Consider the following 18,810-nt stretch of genomic DNA (forward strand, 5'->3'; position numbering starts at 1 on the left):
AATCCTCTGAGTCTTAATATGATCTAAGTTTCCAGTCTCCAGCCCATGTCTAGAGACAGTGTGATTAGGCCCAACGTGATCAGTACAGTAGCCACTAATTAAATCTTAGACTTCTTCTCTCACTGTCCCCAGCTGGATGGAGGCCAGCATTATCCATCCATGGGCGTTCTTCCTCACCGTGGGAAAAATCGTTGGCCGATTCTCTCATTGGGCAAAATCACTGGATGTGTCTTCTGTATAGTAAAAACTGCTGGCTGCATCTCAATTGCCGAGCCTTCTCTCCAGGGGCAGAACTGTTGCCTGCATATCTCCGAAGGAAAATTGCCATCTGCCGCACTCTGTAGGAAAATTGCCATTGTGTCCCCATTATGGGGAAATTGCCAACCACATCTCCAAACGGAAAAGTGTGCCCACTTCTCCATAGAAGAAACATCGGCAGAAGTGAGCAATTTAAAACCGTGCGCGTGGTTCCTGTTTCAGCAGGAATAACCCTGTTCCTCCCCCTGCGTAGCTTCCTGTACTCTCCCTCTTATCTGCCTGGGTCATCAGAGCCAGGGTAGTGGTGGCATTGCTCAGCACACCAAAGAAAAGACACTTGTACCAAGAAAGGTGAATTTCAAGAAACAGTCCAAGGACAAGCCATTGTGTGTCTGTGTCACAGCCCAGTTCGGCGACCTAGAAGTCGATGTACACCTGGTAGCTCTAAGGTCTGGCCCCAATGGAAAAACACCTCAGGCTTCTGGGCTTATTCCCCACCAGGCGTGCCCACTTGTGCATTGCCGCTGGCCTCCCTGTTATCCTGGGTCCAGGCTCAATGCTCAGTGCTGGGTAGGAAGGAGCTCATCTGTCCCATGACCACCCTAAAAGGCAGGACCTCCCCTGATCTCTGCTTGACAGATAAGGAAGGGGAAGCTTGGAAGGAGTCAAGCCGCTCGTCCAAGGCTTCATAACATGTAAGCAGCGGAGCTGGAGTTCACCCAAGCCTGCTAGGCCTGGAACCGCCTGTGCCCTTAGCCACCCCACCGTGTGGGATGGAGAGCGAGGAGGCCGTCAGGGTCAGCCATATGACCTTGGGCCCCCTCCTGGCCCTTCGACGTGGGCATGAGTTCTGAGCAGCATCCAGGGGGAGGTCCAGAGAAAGGAGCCTCCTGCAGAAATGGCCTCTCCGCGTGGTTTCCCTCCATTCTCTCTTCTCCTGTCCGAGACTCCATGCCGCTGCTCAGAGCACGCTGCTGCTTCCTGTCTCTTTCCGTCCCGGTGTAATGCAGGTAGTTTTAGCTTCCAGTCTCTCCAAAGCCAGCTGTTTTCTTCCTAACACTTCCTCTCTCTTAGTTGTGATTTTCACTCTTTCCCAGGACTCTGGGACCTTATTCATTCAGTCAGTCATCTGCGCTGTGTCAGGTGCAGAGCCCTGTGCCAGGCACCCTGAAGGATAACAGCAGCCACAAGACACTTTCAGTTCCATGGAGACGTATTCCTAGCTGCACGCGCTGTAACACAAAGCACTGTCTGCTCAGGCCACTTCATGTAGTATTCCCCTTCGTGCTGGTTTTGTTCTCCATGGTTTCGGTTACCCGCACGCACCTGCAGTCCTAAAATAGTAAATGGAAAATTCCAGAAATTAACAATTCATAAGTTTTGAGTTGTGCGCCATTCTGAGTTGCATGATGAAACCGTGTGCCGACGTGGTCCGTCCTGTCTGGAACGTGAATCATCCCTTTGTTGAGTGTATCCATGCCATGCAGGCACAGTACAATATATTTTGAGAGAGAGGCCATAGTCACATAACTTTTTTTTACAGTATGCTGTTACAATTGTTCTATTTTATTATTGTTGTTAATCTCTTACTGAGCCTAATTTATAAATGAAACTTTATCATAGTTGTGTATGTAGAGGAAAAGCCATGGCATATACAGGGTTTGGTGCTATTTATGGTTCTCAGCATGCCCTGGGGGTCTTGAAACATATCCCCCACAGATGAGAGGGGACTGCTGTATAGCCTGAGGGAATTAAAAGGAAAGTGTCACTTGCTTTTGACTATAGCATTGTAACCCAAAGAGTGCTGTAAGCAACTCTGTACTAGAGAAACACTGAGCTACAGGTGATTTTCAGAAAAAAGAAAAAATGGAATAGTGGGGAGGAAGGAGATGAGAGCCCATAAGATTTTAAGGCAGGGTTAAAGCCAGGGCAGTCACGCCCCGCCCCGCCCCCAGGGGACATTTGGCAATATCTAGAGCCACATTTGGTTATCAAAGTTTGGGATTACAGATTTGGTGGGTAGAAGCCAGGGATGTTGCTCAACATCCTATATAATGCCCCAACATAAAAAATTGGCCCAAAATTCAACAGTGCAAAGGTTGAGAAACCTAGAGTAAAGAATGCTAATTTTTTACCTGCAGGACTTCTCAGCACCTTTAAGAAGTAAATTGCATTCTCAGTCCCCCCAGCTGCATAGGAGTTTCCCAAGCGCGTTGGCCTCAGAATCTGGACTCCCTGACATATCGCGGGCTGGGTGGCGAGCTGCTGCTGTCACTTTGGGAAGGCTATCTACCTGAAGTGACAGGGCTCAGCAGAGGGAAACTGACAGATAAGATTAGTGGAATTTCACAGGCCTGATAATCTAAAGGCTGGGAGGGGCCCTGTTGGCAATCCTGCCTCCTTCGTATTACAGACAAGGAATCAGGCTCAGGGAGTTGATGGTCACCCAGGCTCTCAAATGAGAGGCAGTAGAACAGAGCTTAAGAGCATAGGCTAGAAGCAGACCGAGTTCAAATCCTGGCCTTGCCTCCTACTAGCTACAGAACCTCTGTGCCTGCGTTGACTGATTGGACTGATTTGTGAAAAGGGAAATAATATCTATTACTATTGAATGAGTTAATACATGTAAGGTGTATAGCATAAGTGTTCAACAGATAGTAGTATTAAGAGCCAGCTAATTTGTGTCCAGTGTGGATTCCAGCCCAGCATCCCTGACTCCCAGGCTGATGTTCTTTCCAGTGTCCTTTCCAGGGCACAGAAGGAGGTGCCCCCCTCCACCTGGTACCCCCGTGCCCTCCAGCAGTCCCCCTTTAGTTCCTGTCAATGGGTCGTGCATATAAGTTCTTTGGCTGCCCCATTTCCTGTACTGTTCTTAACATTCCCCTGTCTGTCTATTCTGTACCTACCAATGTGTACTTCTTTTCCCCATTCTCCCAGCTGATAACCCTCCAGATGATCTCCATACCTATGATTGTATTTCTGTTCTGCTTGTTTGCTTAGTTTGTTTTTTTAGATTCAATTGTTGATAAGTTGTTAATTTGCTGCAATTCAATGTTCATAGTTTTGATCTTCTTTTTCTTAAATAAGAAGATCCCTTTCACATTTCATATAATGATGGCTCGGTGATGATAAACTCCTTTAGCTTTACCTTGTCTGAAAGCACTTTATTTGCCCTTCCATTTTAAATGATAGCTTTTCTGGACAGAGTAATCTTGAATGTAGGTCCTTGCTTTTCATCACCTTGAATACTTCTTGCCAGTCCCTTCTCGCTTGCAAAGTTTCTTTTGAGAAATCAGCTGCCATTCTTATGGGTACTTCTTTGTAGGTAACTCTCTGCTTTTAAGATTCTCTATCTTTAACCTTTGGCATTTTAATGATGATGTGTCTTGGCATTATTTTCATTTAAAATTAAAATGGCTCTCAATATTCATTCATTTAACATCTATTTCCTGAGCACCTCCTCTGTCCCAAGGACTATAGCAGAACAAAATAGACCCCCCCCCCAAAAAAAAAAACATCCTTCCCCTGTAGAGCTTACATTCTATTAGGGGAGATGAATAAAGAAACTAAAGTAAGTGTCCATGTCCATAAACTGAGGGAGAGGGACAGTGAGAGGAAAGGTTGGCCTCTTTGCTTAAAGGCCACAGGCATTAGGCTGAGGGGAGAGTGAGAGGCTCAGCAGGGTTACGCAGAGTCCTGGGCTCCCCACCTCACGCTTGCCGATGCTGTTGCAGGACTCGAACTCATGAGCGCTTAGTGTAGAAACCATGCTCCTTCGGTGTTTGACATGGGCTGTGGTTAAAAAGGACAGGGTAGGACTAGTCACTTGGAGCCATTCCAGCTTCACAATTCCGCAGTTCTGTGTAGAGTCTACTCTGGATTCTTCTTACAGCTCCTAAGATAAGGTCTTGTTCATGGTAAAAGGCAGAATTCCATCATGATTAAAAACAAAGAATTTGAAGTCAGACCTTAATTCAAAACGTGGCTCTAGCTGTGTGTCCTTGGGCAGGTTACAAAACCTCTCTGTGCCTTAGTTTTCCACATCAGTCAAATAAGAAACCATCAGTCCTACCTGATAGTATTGTTGTAAGGATTAAGTGAGATAAAGCATGTAAAGTACAGGGCCTAGAATATAATAAGCTTCCCATAGATAGTACAGTAATTATTAATACTATTAAATGTTGAATGAACGAAAAGAATTCATGGAGTTGATATGAAAACTTGGATAGGCATAGACATGTCATGAACTGCAAAGTGCTGTGCTGGTAAGTTAGCCTATGTGGGACAGAGGACAGGATATATATATAATTAGTGATGGGTTGAGTAAAGAATGGCTTTTATTTCACCTCCATATCGGGGGGGGGGGTCATTTTGAGGCTTTACAACGTTGCTACATTGGCCCCCTATAGGCCAAGTGTTTGGAGAACAGATTCTTTGTAAATAGTCCTTGTGTAAATAGTCCACAGGTCCTGCAGTCCTCAGTCCCAAATTCTCAAGGTTCCTGATGAATGAAATGGGATCGGCCGATACAGGAGCCGTGCATGCTAGTGATGATAAAAATAGCAACTGACATTTGTTGAGAACCCACTATGCACCCAGCATACATGCCAGGCCACGTGCACCCCCTTTCAGCAGCTGGGAAAACTAAACCTCAGGGTAGTAAAGAAAAAGTCAACTGCTGCTAAGTGACAGAGGCAGGAGCCGATGGACTCCAGAGCAGCTTAAGCCCTTCCCACTGATTGCTGCCAGCTGTCCTTGCACGTACACCAGGTGACAAGCCTCTCTATTAAGATGTGTTTTGCATCTCCGGTCCTAATGACATTGCCTTAAACCCAAACTAATGTAAAAATGTAGTGCTCAACTATGAGGATGCCAATCAAAATCCAGGACGGGGCCTTCATTAGTGCTTGATCACGATCAAAATACAAAGATAAGGCCACTGACTGAGACATTGGGTCAGACACTTTAATGAGCTTATATTTTCCTGTTTCAATGGGTTTCTTTAATTCTCAAGTTCAATTCCGATGGGTCTCTTGTTTTGTTCTCTTAAGTAGTTCTGTGAAAAGAGGTATTTTTGGTTTGGATGGTGGTTTAATTTAGCAAGGTTTGAAAGAGAACTCTGCATTCTTAGGCTTTCTGCATGGACTTTCATACTAGGAGTGCACTGAGAAGGCAGGAAAGAGGAATCTTTGGAGGACACGTTAGCTCAGTAATCTGCAGGCAGGTGGTGTGGGTGTCACAATTTTAGGCTGAACTAAACACTTATTAAGTAGACCATACTCAATCGCCATTGTTGGGAGTCAAAAATAATTAAGGATTGGCAAATATGTATAGTTTGACATATTATATGCTATGTACTCAGAAGACAAAGAATTCATTAATGTATCTGGCCTTGCTTCTAATCGAGCAGCAAATACTCACTGAACAATGGTGCATAAGACTCTCAGTACAAAGAAAAGAAAAACCAAAATCCTACCCCCAAGCTCACATCCTAGTTGAGATAAGACAAACCCATGGATTATCAAATAATAATGTGAGAAATTATAGTTTTCTTGTGAGTCCCTGAGCACATGCTAAATGAAGGAGCCTGACCAAGTATGACGGGGCTTCAGAAGAAAGAAAAGGTCATTCGGGGCTAAAATAATACATAAAAGATGAGGCATTTGAATCGAGCAGGAAGGAATGAACAGGCAGAGCACAGAAAATGGAAACATCAAGATATAGTCTATACATTCAATTTGAACCAAAGAAGTCAAAATCCAAGTAGAAAGACAAGGTAAAGGCAGCTTATGACAGGCTCAGTATCAAACTGCGAAGCTGTCTCTTTTATTCTCATAAGTGGAAATGAGCTGAAGCCTTTGAGAGAGATGGGAGGTGCCTGAATATGAGGGCCCGTGAACACTATACCGAGCGGGGCCAAGGTTTACAGTTATGAGTAGGCGAAACACAGTTTATTCTTGTATTGTTATTCATTAATTGTTGTATTTTCCATAAGAACAACTGTAAACCTATGTTTGCCTCTCCCTATGTACCAAAGACATGTTAGCCACAGTTTGCTGATGGAACTGAGGTGCAGTGCAGTTAGGGGACTTGCCAAAGATCACCCAACAAGTAAGTGGCAGTCTGGCAACAAGGTCCCATTATTAAACACCGTGATCCAGGAGACATAAAAACATATGGCCACACCAAAACCTGTACATGAATATTCATACTAGCCAAAAAGTAGAAACCACCCAAATGTTTATAAACTAATGAATTGGTAAAGAGAGCGTGGTATATGCATACGATGGAATGTTACGGAGCTGTTAATAGGAATGAAGTACTAATACACGTTACGACATGGCTGAACCTTGAAAACATGATGCTAAGTAAAAGAAGTCAGACACAAAAGACCACGCATTATAAGCTTCCACTTAGTGGGAAATTTCCAGAATAGGCAATTTCATAGAACCAGAAAATAGTTTAGTGGTGGCCGAGGGCTGTAGGGCTAGGGAATGAGGAGTAACTGCTGATGGATATGGGGCCCTTTTGAGCGGGGGGATGAAAATAATCTAAATTTAGAGTGTGGTGTGACAGTTGCATGATTATGTGATTATACTAACACTACTGAACTACGATCTTTAAGTGAGTAAATTTTATGGTATACAGACTGTATTTAAGCATCTAAGATGACTCTGGGCTTTGGTATGGACAGAGACACCCAGAAACAAAGGGAACTGTGAAACCAAGTTAGATCCTAGACCTGCAGCTGAGAAATGGTCAGTGCCAGGTGAATGGATGGGACGGAAAACACAGGAACCAGTGACAGTTTTTTCTGCTGACGGCTCTCTGTTAGCCACTCACTTCCTGCGGACGCCAGCCCGGCTCCCAGCTAGACCGCCGGCTTTCCAGCTGGCCTGAACATGTCAGAGTCCATTGATACGAATGTGCTCAGTTCATCTTGTTTTGCTCTTGTTCCACAGTTTTTGAAGAGCCGGAAGATCCAAGCAACAGGTCGTTTTTCTCTGAAATTATCTCTTCGATTTCGGACGTGAAGTTCAGCCACAGCGGGAGGTATATCATGACCAGGGACTATCTGACCGTGAAAGTCTGGGATCTCAACATGGAAAGCCGCCCCATCGAGACTTACCAGGTACAGACCACCCCCACCCATGGGTGTATTGCACACTTCCTTTGTGGGCTTCCAAATCAGCCTCTGCCTGCAAAGGCTCATTGCAACGCAGAAAAATCAAAATGGTACAGCCTATTCACAGTGTGATTTGCCAAACAATTTGAAGGAATTTAGGGAGGAGGCGATGGTGGCCAGCTGCGCTGGAATGGTGGCGCCCAGGCAGAGACACAGGGTGGGGGGAGAGTGTGGAAGGTTTGCTAACTACTTGGGTGGGGAGGTTTTGGGCTTAAGAATCACCCAGGTGGTTTGTAGACTTACTGACAAAAGGACAAAGGAGAAGGCATTGTTTAGAACGGTCAGTTTGCTTTTTAAAGAGGAAGACTAGACAGACTGTGAGGTAGAAAGGACTTGAAGAAGCTGATTCCAGGGAAGTGTACAATGAAAGCAAACCTCAAGAGGCAGGAGTAAACTAGTCTTATTTTAAGATATCTTGGGTTAGATAAAAAGAGGTAGGGAGATTCTAGACAAGGAATTTGGTTTACGTATTTCTTCTTGAGATAGAATGCACATACCATAACACTCACCCTTCTGCAGCGTGCAATTCAGGGTTTTAATCTGTGCCCAAAGTTATGAAACCATCGCCGCTATCCAATTCCAGAATATTTTTATCATTGACCGACATTTTAAAATAAATAGTCTGAATGTGCTGGGGACGAGAGACTATAAGGGAGACAGGGGGAGGAGACAGTATAGTTAGGAAGTTATTGCTGCATCTGCAAGGGGTGTTGGTAGCTTAAGTGGCACTATTAGCAGTGGAGTTGCCAGAGTCTTGATATATTTCCAAGGTAAAGCCAATAGGATTCGATGTGGGATGTAAGAGGAAAAGAAGCACCAAGGATCACTCGCAAGGTGTCCTTCCTGAGCAAAGTGGAGCTGCCATTCCATTTGGACAAGGATGTTGAGAGTCTGGTTTTGGACACGTTTAATTGGCTCAACATCCAGAAATGGCAAGTAGACAGCTCAGTGTGAGTCTGGATAGATCTAGCCTAGAGAAAAGAACAGGTTTGGAACTGTGTCCTGGGGTGTGTTGCCACATTGGGTAGAGAAGTGGATTTGTCACAAGAGGTTGGGAAGAAGGGCCAGGCAGGTAAGAGGAAAACTGACAGGAATGTCCTGGGAGCAAAATGAAGAAACTGTCCCAAGGAACAGGGAGTCATCAACTGCCAAGTGCCGTTGCTGAATCAGGTAAGAAAGGATTGCGACTTGACCATTGGATGTAGTTAATGTTGAGATTCTTGGTCAACTTCAGTGAAAGAGGTATAGGCGAAGTGATGAAGGAATGTCTGTCTGGAGTAGGTTCAAGACAGACTGTGAATAGAGAATATAAGCATAGTGAGTACAGATATCTCTTAATTTTATTCTGAAGGGGGAACAGAAAAATAGGATATAAGCTTAAGGAATTTTTATGCTGATGAGGAGAACAAGTCCATTGCAGAATTGGCCTTAGATGGGAAGATGGAGAATTCATCCATCAAAGAAAGAAGAATGTGTAGTCACAGGCACAGAAGGCTTGTAAATTATGTGGTGGGAACATATAGACAGTTTCTTCGTATTATATTGATTTTCTCAGTAAAATGAGAAGGTCATCAACTAGCTGAGGGGGAAGAAAAAGTGTAAAATACTCATCAAAGAGAGTGAATTGACTAGGGAAACATGGGGTTGCTCAGGGATCCACTTGAGGTTTATATTATTGACTTAAAGTGAGACTATCTATACGATTTTATGTTTCTTACAAGCCACATTCACTTGTGTGGTACAGGAATGCAAGGGAAGAAAGTTAGATTTAGTCAGTGATGGGGATTTGGCAAATTCATACAATAGAAAGAAAAAGGCAAATTTGTTAAAGGTATATAACAGGGAGTGATTGCAGTGATGGGCCACTGAAGCTAAGGTAGGTAAGGAGAGAAATAATGGATAGAGGAAAGTCAGATCAATGGATTTGAAGAATTGATTAGATCAGGAAGTAACAATTGAGCGTTACTTGTTAAAGAGACACAATTACAGGAATAAACATATGACCAAGGAAGCAAAGGACAAAAATCACTGAAAATGATGAAGTCAAGTAACTAGAGACCAAAGGATTTGAATCCCTAAAAAATGATGGCAGGAGTAATAGAAGAGAACAGGGTGCTGGAATTGCTGCAAGGATGAGGCAGAGGGGCTCAGAGAACTTCTGGTGACTGTACAAAGGATGGGTAGCAGGAAGTTGAGTTTATTGGTATGACTTCAAGGAGCTGCGGACTATAGGCAGGAACAGCTATCTACAGCAGGGGTCCCCAACCCCTGAGCCAGGGACTGGTACCAGCCAGTGGCCTGTTAAGAACGGGACTGCACAGCAGGAGGTGAGCAGTGGGCGAGCCTGAGCTTCGCCTCCACCTGTCCGTGGTAAAATTGTTTTCCACAAAACCGATCCTTGGTGCAAAAAGGTTGGGGACCACTGATCTAGAGCACTAAGGAGCCCACCCTGTCACAGGAGAGCAAAAGCCCAGCCACCACACAAGTAGCCTCAGGAAAAGCAGATCTTTCAATCAGAAGAAGAAGAAAAAGCGCAGAGAAGAGGCTGAAGACAGAAAGGCTTCAATGACTGACTGTGAGTGCAGAGGGCGCTGCAAAGAAGCCTGGGAGCTAGAGTTCAAGGCCACATACGTAGGTGACGGCTTGGTTGCCCCTGAGGTTCAAAGAGCATCCCCTGTATATTGGGTTTCTTATTGTCCCCCAAAGTGTACTCAGGCTTTCGGGTCCAACTCCACGGCCCCAGGCTCCCACTCTCAGTCCTTCATCTTCACCCCAGGGCTACAGCCACCATGAGGGTCCTCTTCTAGCTGCACAGACTGACCGTCCAGTGTTGCAAACCTTAGCACAGAAAGGCAAAGGCCGTGGGAGCTGGAGCCTGCGTGTGGGGGGCAGTGGCAGAGGTGTGGCCGGGGGAGAGCCTTGATTAGCGAGAAGTAGATTGAGGTGACACGGTGGTGAGAGCGATTTGCCCTTTCATTTTCGGGAAAGGCTTTTGGGACACAGCTAGTTAGCAGGGACATGGACTAATCAGCATTTTTAAGATCATGGTTCTCAAACCACGTTTAGCTGGCGGCGGACTTGGAAACCTGCTTTGCCCAACACTAAGAAATAGGGATCATGGCACATGTATTGAAATGAAATATATTTTAACTTTCAGATGGCATATTTCAAAGCAATTTAGTTAAATGTATATACTGTATCAAAGGTGGTAAATAAATGCCAACTGAGTGTCTAGAACACTGTTGAAGACAGACAGCGAGGCCTGGTCCCGTGGGCAAAAATCCCATGATCAGTTACTAACGCCTGCCCCAGGCGGGGACATGGCGAATGCTCCTGCTCTGTGTGTGTGCGCATCAACTGAGCTCGGCGTGTTTCCACAAATGAGAAGCTGTGGACTGAAATATGGCTAGTTATTTTTAAGGCTCCCTATAGAGCAGGGGCTGGCAAATGGTGACTTATGGGCCAAACCCAGCCACACCCAATCATATATATAGTCTATGCTGCTTTCGTGCTACAGGGGCAAAGTTGAATGGTTGTGACGGAGGCCGTGTGGCCCACAGAACCTAAAATACATCCTATCTGACCCCTTTCCGGCCTTAGCTTGTCAGCTCCTGAAAGGTAAGAACCAACCAGTAGAGTTGACTCTTGCTGGGCCTCATGAGCTAAGTGCATAACTGAGAACCACTGTGTGGTGAGACTCAGCGTAAAGTCTAAAAGGCCAAACGCAAGCTAACAGGAACAGAAAAGAGAGAATAGTGGGAACATGAAGAGAAAAGCATCAAATGTGATGTGTCTTAAGTTCTCTCTTGCTCTTTTTTCTAGATGTGTCTCAGGTACGTATCTTGCCTTAGTCTCACCTCCAACAGAGGAAGGTGCATCGTGTTTGCCTAAGATTTTTAACAACAGAACATAAATGCAACGTACCTTCATAGTGGATGTTCTTTTCCTTCAGAGCCCTCAGCGCAGGGGTCAGGCAGGAGCTTCCCAGAATTTTGATGCTGGGGAGGAGAGAATAACAGTTCAGACTAGGTCTTCCCCTGAATCATTCCTGACTTCCATCCTTCCGGAATTAATCATGGATGGTCACAGCATAGGAAATACAGTCAGTAATACTGTAATAACTATGTACCGTGTCAGATGGGCACTAGACTTATCGGGATGATCACTTCATAAGGCAAATAAATGTCTAATCGCTGTGTTGTACACTTGAAACTAAAAATATCGCATGTCAACTGTAATTGAAAAATACATTAAAAAAATTATTTACGGAGTTCTTGGTGGTGTGGTTCCTGCTAATAGGCCTGTGCTTCTAAAGCACTCACATTTTAACACTTCTTACTTACCTGTGGTGCTTCTATAAGCAAAATGCCAAAGATGAATGGTGAGGGATGAGGAGAGGGTCCCCAAGGGGAGGACAGCCTTTTACTGCTCTGTGCTCGCCCTGTCAAAATCCTAATTATTTTAAATACAACACTTGGTACGTCTCCAAAAAAAAAGTTGAGTGATCATAGTGAAGTAAAAGAACATCCTATCCCCCTCTTAGAAGTCTCCAATTCTTGGACCACCGTGGGGCTCTGAGGAGTGCTGCGTTATAGAAACCGGCTTAACCAAGGGTTTTCCAGTCTTCTGTCTTCTTAGAATACTCACCTCTGAGCCTTGCCTCAAAAGTGCTCCACACGAGACAAGCAAGGAGGGGCGGGAGGGAAGGCTAAGGATCGCTCGTGCTCGTCTTTTCCCTCTATCAGGAGGCGCGCTGGCGGACCTGGATAACACATTCGTCTTCCAGTGCCCGCTGGGCTCGTTCCCAGCTTGGCCTCCTTCCCCTTCCACTCCCCGCTCTCTCCACCTCCATGACACACAGCCCAGAAGCAAGTCAGTGGTAAAGGCATGAATAAGGCTAGAATCAGACTTACTTTCTAAAAGGGAGACAGATTCTTGAGGTCAACATCTTCCAGCCGTCAGAAGAAAGGCTCACCCCTCAATTCGTGTTCTTAACTCCACCACCTTCTTCCGAGAAAATAGTCTGTGCTGCTTTGGGGGAGGGGGGGAATGGTCAAGACAAGGGGTAAACAACACTATGACCCAGAGACCAGTCATGTCTGCAGCCACCCATTGTTGGCAATAAAGTTTTACTGGAACACAACCCTTGCTCATGTGTCTATGTATTACCTGTGGCTACTCTTCCATTACAAGGGCAGAGTCGCTTGGTTGCAACAGGAGCCCTATGGCCCGTAAAGCGTAAATATTTACTGCATGGGCCTTGATAGAAAAAGTTTGCCAGCCCCTGGCCAAGACCAGCGTCAGCCGTCTTTTTGCCCTCAGATGCCCTGATGCTTTTATGCCCAGAAATTCTGGATGACCACTCAAGATGTTCACCCCCACGAACAGAAATGGCCTTCTGAGCCACTTCCAAGATGCCCAAAAGGTGGCAGGAAAGGAAGGAGAGTGAATTCATTTATAGCAGAGAGAGGAAGTACAGAACACAGTGTCACCCTTGCGCCACCCCCCCCACCAGGTGCCCTGCCACGGATGATGTCCTTGTTACCACGGCACTGGAGCAGACGCCCTGGCAAGGCCCAGAACCCTGGGGAAACAAGAGAGCCAAGCGGAGGAGACTCACTCACAGAGTCAGAAATACAGTGTCCAATGACTCAGGGAGCTCTTAAATACCCCCAACATACGATGCAACATGGAATGAGTCTTACCTTCTTTATCTGGTACTAAGCACATAGCCAAGCCTCAGATCAGCATCCAGCAAACTCTGGAGTCAAGAAAGGAGAAGGGGCCCCAGCTGCAAGAAAAGGGAGATTGAACCATCACTCTAAATCTAAACACAGTGAAACAAGGCTTTCTGTAACATCCCTCTACCTCCACCCAACTCTTGTCTCCCTCTTGGCCTCATCTCCGCTCATTACCGGGGCTTCTGTGTGGGACTGAGACCCTCCTGTAAGGGGAGGCTAATGAGACAGAACAGGCGGGGGAGGCAGATTGCTAGAGCAGGCAGGAGTGGGTGCTCTGGAACCCGAACATTGGCGTTCGGTTGCCATTCTGTCATTTTCTTTCCTGTGTGATCTTGGGCGCATGATGTCATACCCAGCAGTTCATGCTCCATTAAAACAAAGCGAATGATTGTCCCTACATCCTCAGGTGGCTTAAGAGATGAAATGAGATGTTACGGATAAAGCACCTGGCGAATAACAGCAGGCTAACGTGCTGTGTACATTTGTCATCCCCGCTCCCTCCTGGTGGGCTCAGGAGGGCTCACCCTCAGAGATAACAACCCAGGCACGACCCTCTGAGCCTTATTCAGCTGCCTATTTGACACCTACACCTGAGTTGCTAAATGGAGCTGGAGAAAAACACCCAGCTGAGCTAACCGGTCTCATTAAAATTCACACTGAGCAACTTCAAGGGGCCCTCAGTGCCGCCCAGCAATTCTGCTGTTTCCCATGTCCCCTCCCCCTCTCTCAGCTGATAACCTTGCTTTGTAGTTCGCTGAGACATTGAAATTGCCAGGGGAGAGTTGCCATATGCTCTGGGACAGCACCTTCCACATCAGCATGCACTCGACACTCCCACTCACTTAGACATCTCCAGATCATCTTGCCCAGAAATGAATGTGACGACTCCAACCTTCCACTCACACCAGAGAAAGATCCACCCTCGCTGACTCCTATTTTTCTCTCCCTGCTTCACAGTTGATCCATCCACAAGTCCTATCAATTCTCCCTCCAAACGTGAAGAATCTGATCACTTCCCTCCGCCGTGGCACGCTCCCTGGTCCACACCATCGTGTACCATCCAGGTTATGCCTGGTCTCCCCGCCCTTGGCCTCACACTGACACACCACCACACAGCAGACTCAGGGATGCTTTGCGTGAAGCCTCTTCTCCATCCTCAGAACAAAGGGCTCGTGTGAACTGGTCATCTGCCCCACTCTGGGCAGCACGCCAAGGGTATTTTGTTTACTGCTCTATCCCAAGCACGTAGCAGTCATTCAATAAATAGTTGTGGCCTGAATGGTATCCTCTGATACCTGTTAATACGAATCCGCCCCTGAATGGGCCCTGCACCATGCCACTGTGCACCTACGCCAGCCTGTTTGGGTCATTGAACCATATACGCAGGTCACCAACCCATCCTAATGTCCACGGCTGGAAAGGGCTGAGCCTGGATTCGGACAGGGACCATCTGGATCAAGGCACATTTACACTGAAAGAATTAACATCTCATGTCAAAAGAGGGAGTATTCACAGAAATCATCATTTCTTTAAAATAACTGACTCTGTTGATGTATTTCTTCCTCAGGTTCATGACTACCTCCGCAGCAAGCTGTGCTCCCTCTATGAAAACGACTGCATTTTTGATAAATTCGAGTGTGTGTGGAATGGGTCAGACAGGTAAGAAGGGCTCTGTGGCTGGGGAGCCTCCCAAAGGCGGGGCTTCTCCTGGCGGAGGCCCCGGGTGGTTTACTTGCAGTGGGGTGCAGCCAAAGGGATGTCAAGGCCAGGCGCCAAGGCCCGGCAGGGATGCCTTGTGTGGTCACTGGACGACCCTGTGGTCAGACCTGGAAAGAGAGGGGAGTGTATAGGGAGACCCCTGAATCCTCTTCCAGGGCAAGTGCACACGATCAATTGACATGAATGAGAAAATCCTATGCTGTACACACAGGACATCCCAGAGTGAACTAGGCCAGCATGCCTAAAATGAAGATCAGTAATAATCCACCAGCAACTTCCAGCATGAATAGTTCACATGACTGCAAATTCTCTAGATCGAAAACCATTTCTTAAAGCCACTAGTACAGACTTGGCCAAAGGCCCCAGTGGTTCATTAGCTGAATTCTAGCTGGCCCCATTTATCACATGCCCTCAACATGATTTATTACTGTTTTAAGGCCTTTGATTTCAGCAATACTTCATATTACCTCCCAATAGTTCTTTTTGAGTTTGACAAATACAGATGATTCTCTGACTTGCTGGAGAAGCCAGCGCAGGCTACCAGGGGCTGGTCCCCCATGAAGGCGGCCCCAGCAATGCAGCGGCGCCCAGCAGCACAGAAATTCAGTCACGGCAGAGCACTCAGGGATTCACGCCTGTAGTGAGCGCGCGCTGCCTCTGCCCCTTGCTTTGCATTCTTTCCCAATGAACCAAAGAGCCCTCCGCTTAGCAGGCCTGGGAGGAATCACCACATGTCAGAGGCCCAAGTCACACCATCCAACTGGTATAGGATGGGGAGAGAGAGAGCAAAGCAGTTGTGATATGTGAACAAAAGCTCTCACAGGGAAAAGAAGGTAGCCCCAGCCCCGTTATTTTATTACGTATTAATTATAGATATTTGTTATTTGTGTGTGTGTCGTCATTGCTCTCACTCCCCCTCTATCTTAGCCTAGATTCAAAAACTACACTTACTACGCCCCTATTATGTACCAGGCACCTTCACGCACATTGTTATTTAATCCTGACCGTGACCCGGCGGGGCCGTTGTCATCTTCCCCATTTGACAGTTGAGGAAGCTGAGGCTCAGCAAGGTACCGTAACCTGCCCGAGCCTCACGCACAGTCGGTAGGAGAGACAAGAGTAACAAGTTTGGAGTTTGAATCCTAAGATCAACTTTCTCTCCCTAACATCGCTGTTGGAAAATGTTATTCTTGGTTCAAATAAGGTTGAGGATATTTTTTTTCCCAAAAAGACTTTCTCTTACTGCTTAAGAACCTGCCGGGTCCTGGCTGCAAGAAGCGGGCACGCGCGCATGGGAAGCAGTGAGGCCGGTGGCTGAGTGCCCGTGCCCCGGAGTCAGGCAGGTGTGGGTTGGAGGCCCGGCTCTGTCACTTACTAGCAGCGTGACTCTGCGTCAGGTTCCTCACATCTCGTGTGTAAATCTCCTCTAGGGGATGACGGAAGCTGAAACGAGATGTCAGGGGTAAAGCACCCAGCACCCTGCCTGACAAGGAAATAACAGCTCACTTTGCTGTGCAGACAAACGCATCAGCTTCCTGGGCCGAATAACAACATCCAACCTCGGCCTTGATGAATTTGCTTGGCACAGCTGACGGAGGACCCCAAAGCTTACCCCTTCACTGTGGCCCATCTCGTCACACACGCAAGTCACAAAAACCGATGAGACGCTGGGCTCTGCCATCCTAACCAGCCTGTGAGAGCTTCAGTGGCCTCTCGGGGGGCAGCCACCGAGGAGTGTTACACCAGCAGTGCCACCTCCCCACAGCCTGTCACCACGTCCAAACTGTCACCATTAAAGATTCAGTCCCTTGCTTCCGGAGGCTTTTGGCATTCACTGCTCTCCTGATCGATCGCAGATACGCCGGAGAATGGATAACTTCTGCATAATGCAGAAACCGTCCAGCAGTCCACTAGAAAATCTTATTTCCCCTTCCCAAATCTTTTCAAAATGTGAATTTGTTTACCCTCTTCCCAAGTGAGCCCGTAATGACTTGCATTTTTTTAGATGAGTTTTCTGAAAAGGCTGGATTTAGAGGTGGTGCTTAGCAGGGGGAGGACATGCCAGGTCAGCGAGCCGTACTGTCCGCATTTGTCCGTGTGCGGGCGATAACGCCGTTGTGGTCAGCCTTAAATATGCAAATGCATCACTTTTCCAAGCGCTCCTGCCTTCCTAACCTTGCCCCCGCCCCCCCACAATCCCTGTCAGGTAAGTAGGGCCACGATCATCCAAACCTCTTTTTTACTGAGCCCAAGAACTAAAAGGCACCTACAGAAGAGAAGTAATTAACAAGGAGGGTTATCACGATCCTTGTTTCCCATCCCAGCCCAAGAACTTGTTGTTCTAACTTCAAAGGAAGTCACTAGTCACACTATAGAGCCTGTTCGGTTATTCATTTTTAACAAACATGCGGTGCCATGAACATGCCACAGAGCGGTGGTGTTTGCTCTAGAAAGTCACCGTAAGGATGTGTTTCTGCCCTTCCCCGTAGCGCTCAGTGGCTTCCTATTCCCTCTCTGCCTTACAGCGTCATCATGACCGGCTCCTACAACAACTTCTTCAGGATGTTTGACCGCAACACCAAGCGCGACGTCACCCTGGAGGCCTCGAGGGAAAACAGCAAACCCCGAGCTATCCTGAAACCACGGAAAGTGTGCGTGGGGGGCAAGCGGAGGAAAGACGAGATCAGCGTCGACAGTCTGGACTTTAGCAAAAAGATCTTGCATACAGCTTGGCATCCTTCAGAAAATATTATAGCAGTGGCGGCCACAAATAACCTATATATATTCCAGGACAAGGTTAACTAGGAGGACAAGTTATTATTACTTAATAATCTCACATACTGAATACTAGTCAAACAAGTTTTTAAATGTTTCTTTGGGTCTTCATTTGATGCATTGACTTTACTTTCCCTACACAGAAAGCAACTGGGAGAGGATTAAACGGAGTCCAACTTTCCCAGATCCCCAGTTCTAAGAAACTTTTGTCCAACCCAATAGGCCCCGGGACACTTCTGTTTAGAATTGAGAGCTACCAGCTAACAGTAATTCTTCCATAGTTGACCTGAATTTCTGATGCTTTTATTGCCCGGTTTTCTCTGGTGGGTCCAGTGTTTTGTTTCTAGGTGTCTGCTGAGATAAAATGAGGTTGTCTGTAGTATTTAAAGCGAAAAGAGATAAGTTTTTTTTTAATTAAGCAATTCCCTTTGATTGAAAAATTCAACAAAAAATAAACACCGTTTACTCTACTCTTAGAGAAATGCTCCTTGTTTTGTGAAAAACCAGAATGCTTCAGCACCTCCTGCCCCAGAGCATTTTTCTTTTTTTGTTTTGCCATTTTCTTTGTAACAATTTCATTTGAGCCAGAGAGATTTATCTCACGAGGCTGTGAAGGGGATGCAGAATGAGACGGGAAAGACCACATCAACATGGCTACGCTGTTTTTCTCTAAGTGCCATAGAAACAGCCTGAGAATTTGGCTAGGGAACACCGTGAATGCTTCAGGGGACAGAAGGAGACCTCTTTCCACGCAGCGCTTCTCAGAGTTAGCTTGGCAAGGCCTCATGGGGCCAGATTTCATCTGCTGCTCTGTTACTCTTGCTTTTTGTCATTTTAAATGGCTCCCCATAATCCTCTACTTACACGTCCCCTGGCTTTTTCTCTTTACCCTTTTCCAGGAAAGCTTATTTATTCCACTGACTTCTAAAGGCTGAGTCCTGGTTGTTTATTAGCTGGCTCCCTGAGCAAGGCTGGCCCGTCCTTTCCGGGTGTGTCTCCTGAGCAGGCCCCCTCCCCTCTTGCTGGGTTTGGTAACCAACAGTAACAAGCCATCCATCACTATAGCTAGAACAAGCGCGGCCAATGACAATGCTGATGTGTAAAGTCTAATCGAGCACTTCTAACCCTCCC

General features: G+C 46.5%; 1 protein-coding gene across 1 annotated transcript in view; it reads left to right on the forward strand.

Moving 5' to 3' along the window:
• PPP2R2B (protein phosphatase 2 regulatory subunit Bbeta) overlaps window positions 1–18,161 on the forward strand; it is a 245,776-nt gene extending 227,615 nt beyond the window's left edge. Inside the window, exons 7-9 of the mRNA XM_054568224.1 lie at window positions 7,221–7,390; window positions 14,753–14,844; window positions 17,430–18,161. Coding sequence (XP_054424199.1) covers window positions 7,221–7,390; window positions 14,753–14,844; window positions 17,430–17,709 — 542 coding nt within the window. The 3' untranslated portion in view covers window positions 17,710–18,161. The remainder of the gene's footprint in view (window positions 1–7,220; window positions 7,391–14,752; window positions 14,845–17,429) is intronic.
• The last annotated feature ends 649 nt before the right edge of the window (window positions 18,162–18,810 follow it).

Source organism: Pteronotus mesoamericanus, unplaced genomic scaffold (assembly GCF_021234165.1).
Source record: "Pteronotus mesoamericanus isolate MK-2021 breed Mesoamerican mustached bat unplaced genomic scaffold, CSHL_Meso_final contig_2, whole genome shotgun sequence".
Lineage (NCBI taxonomy): Eukaryota > Metazoa > Chordata > Mammalia > Chiroptera > Mormoopidae > Pteronotus > Pteronotus mesoamericanus.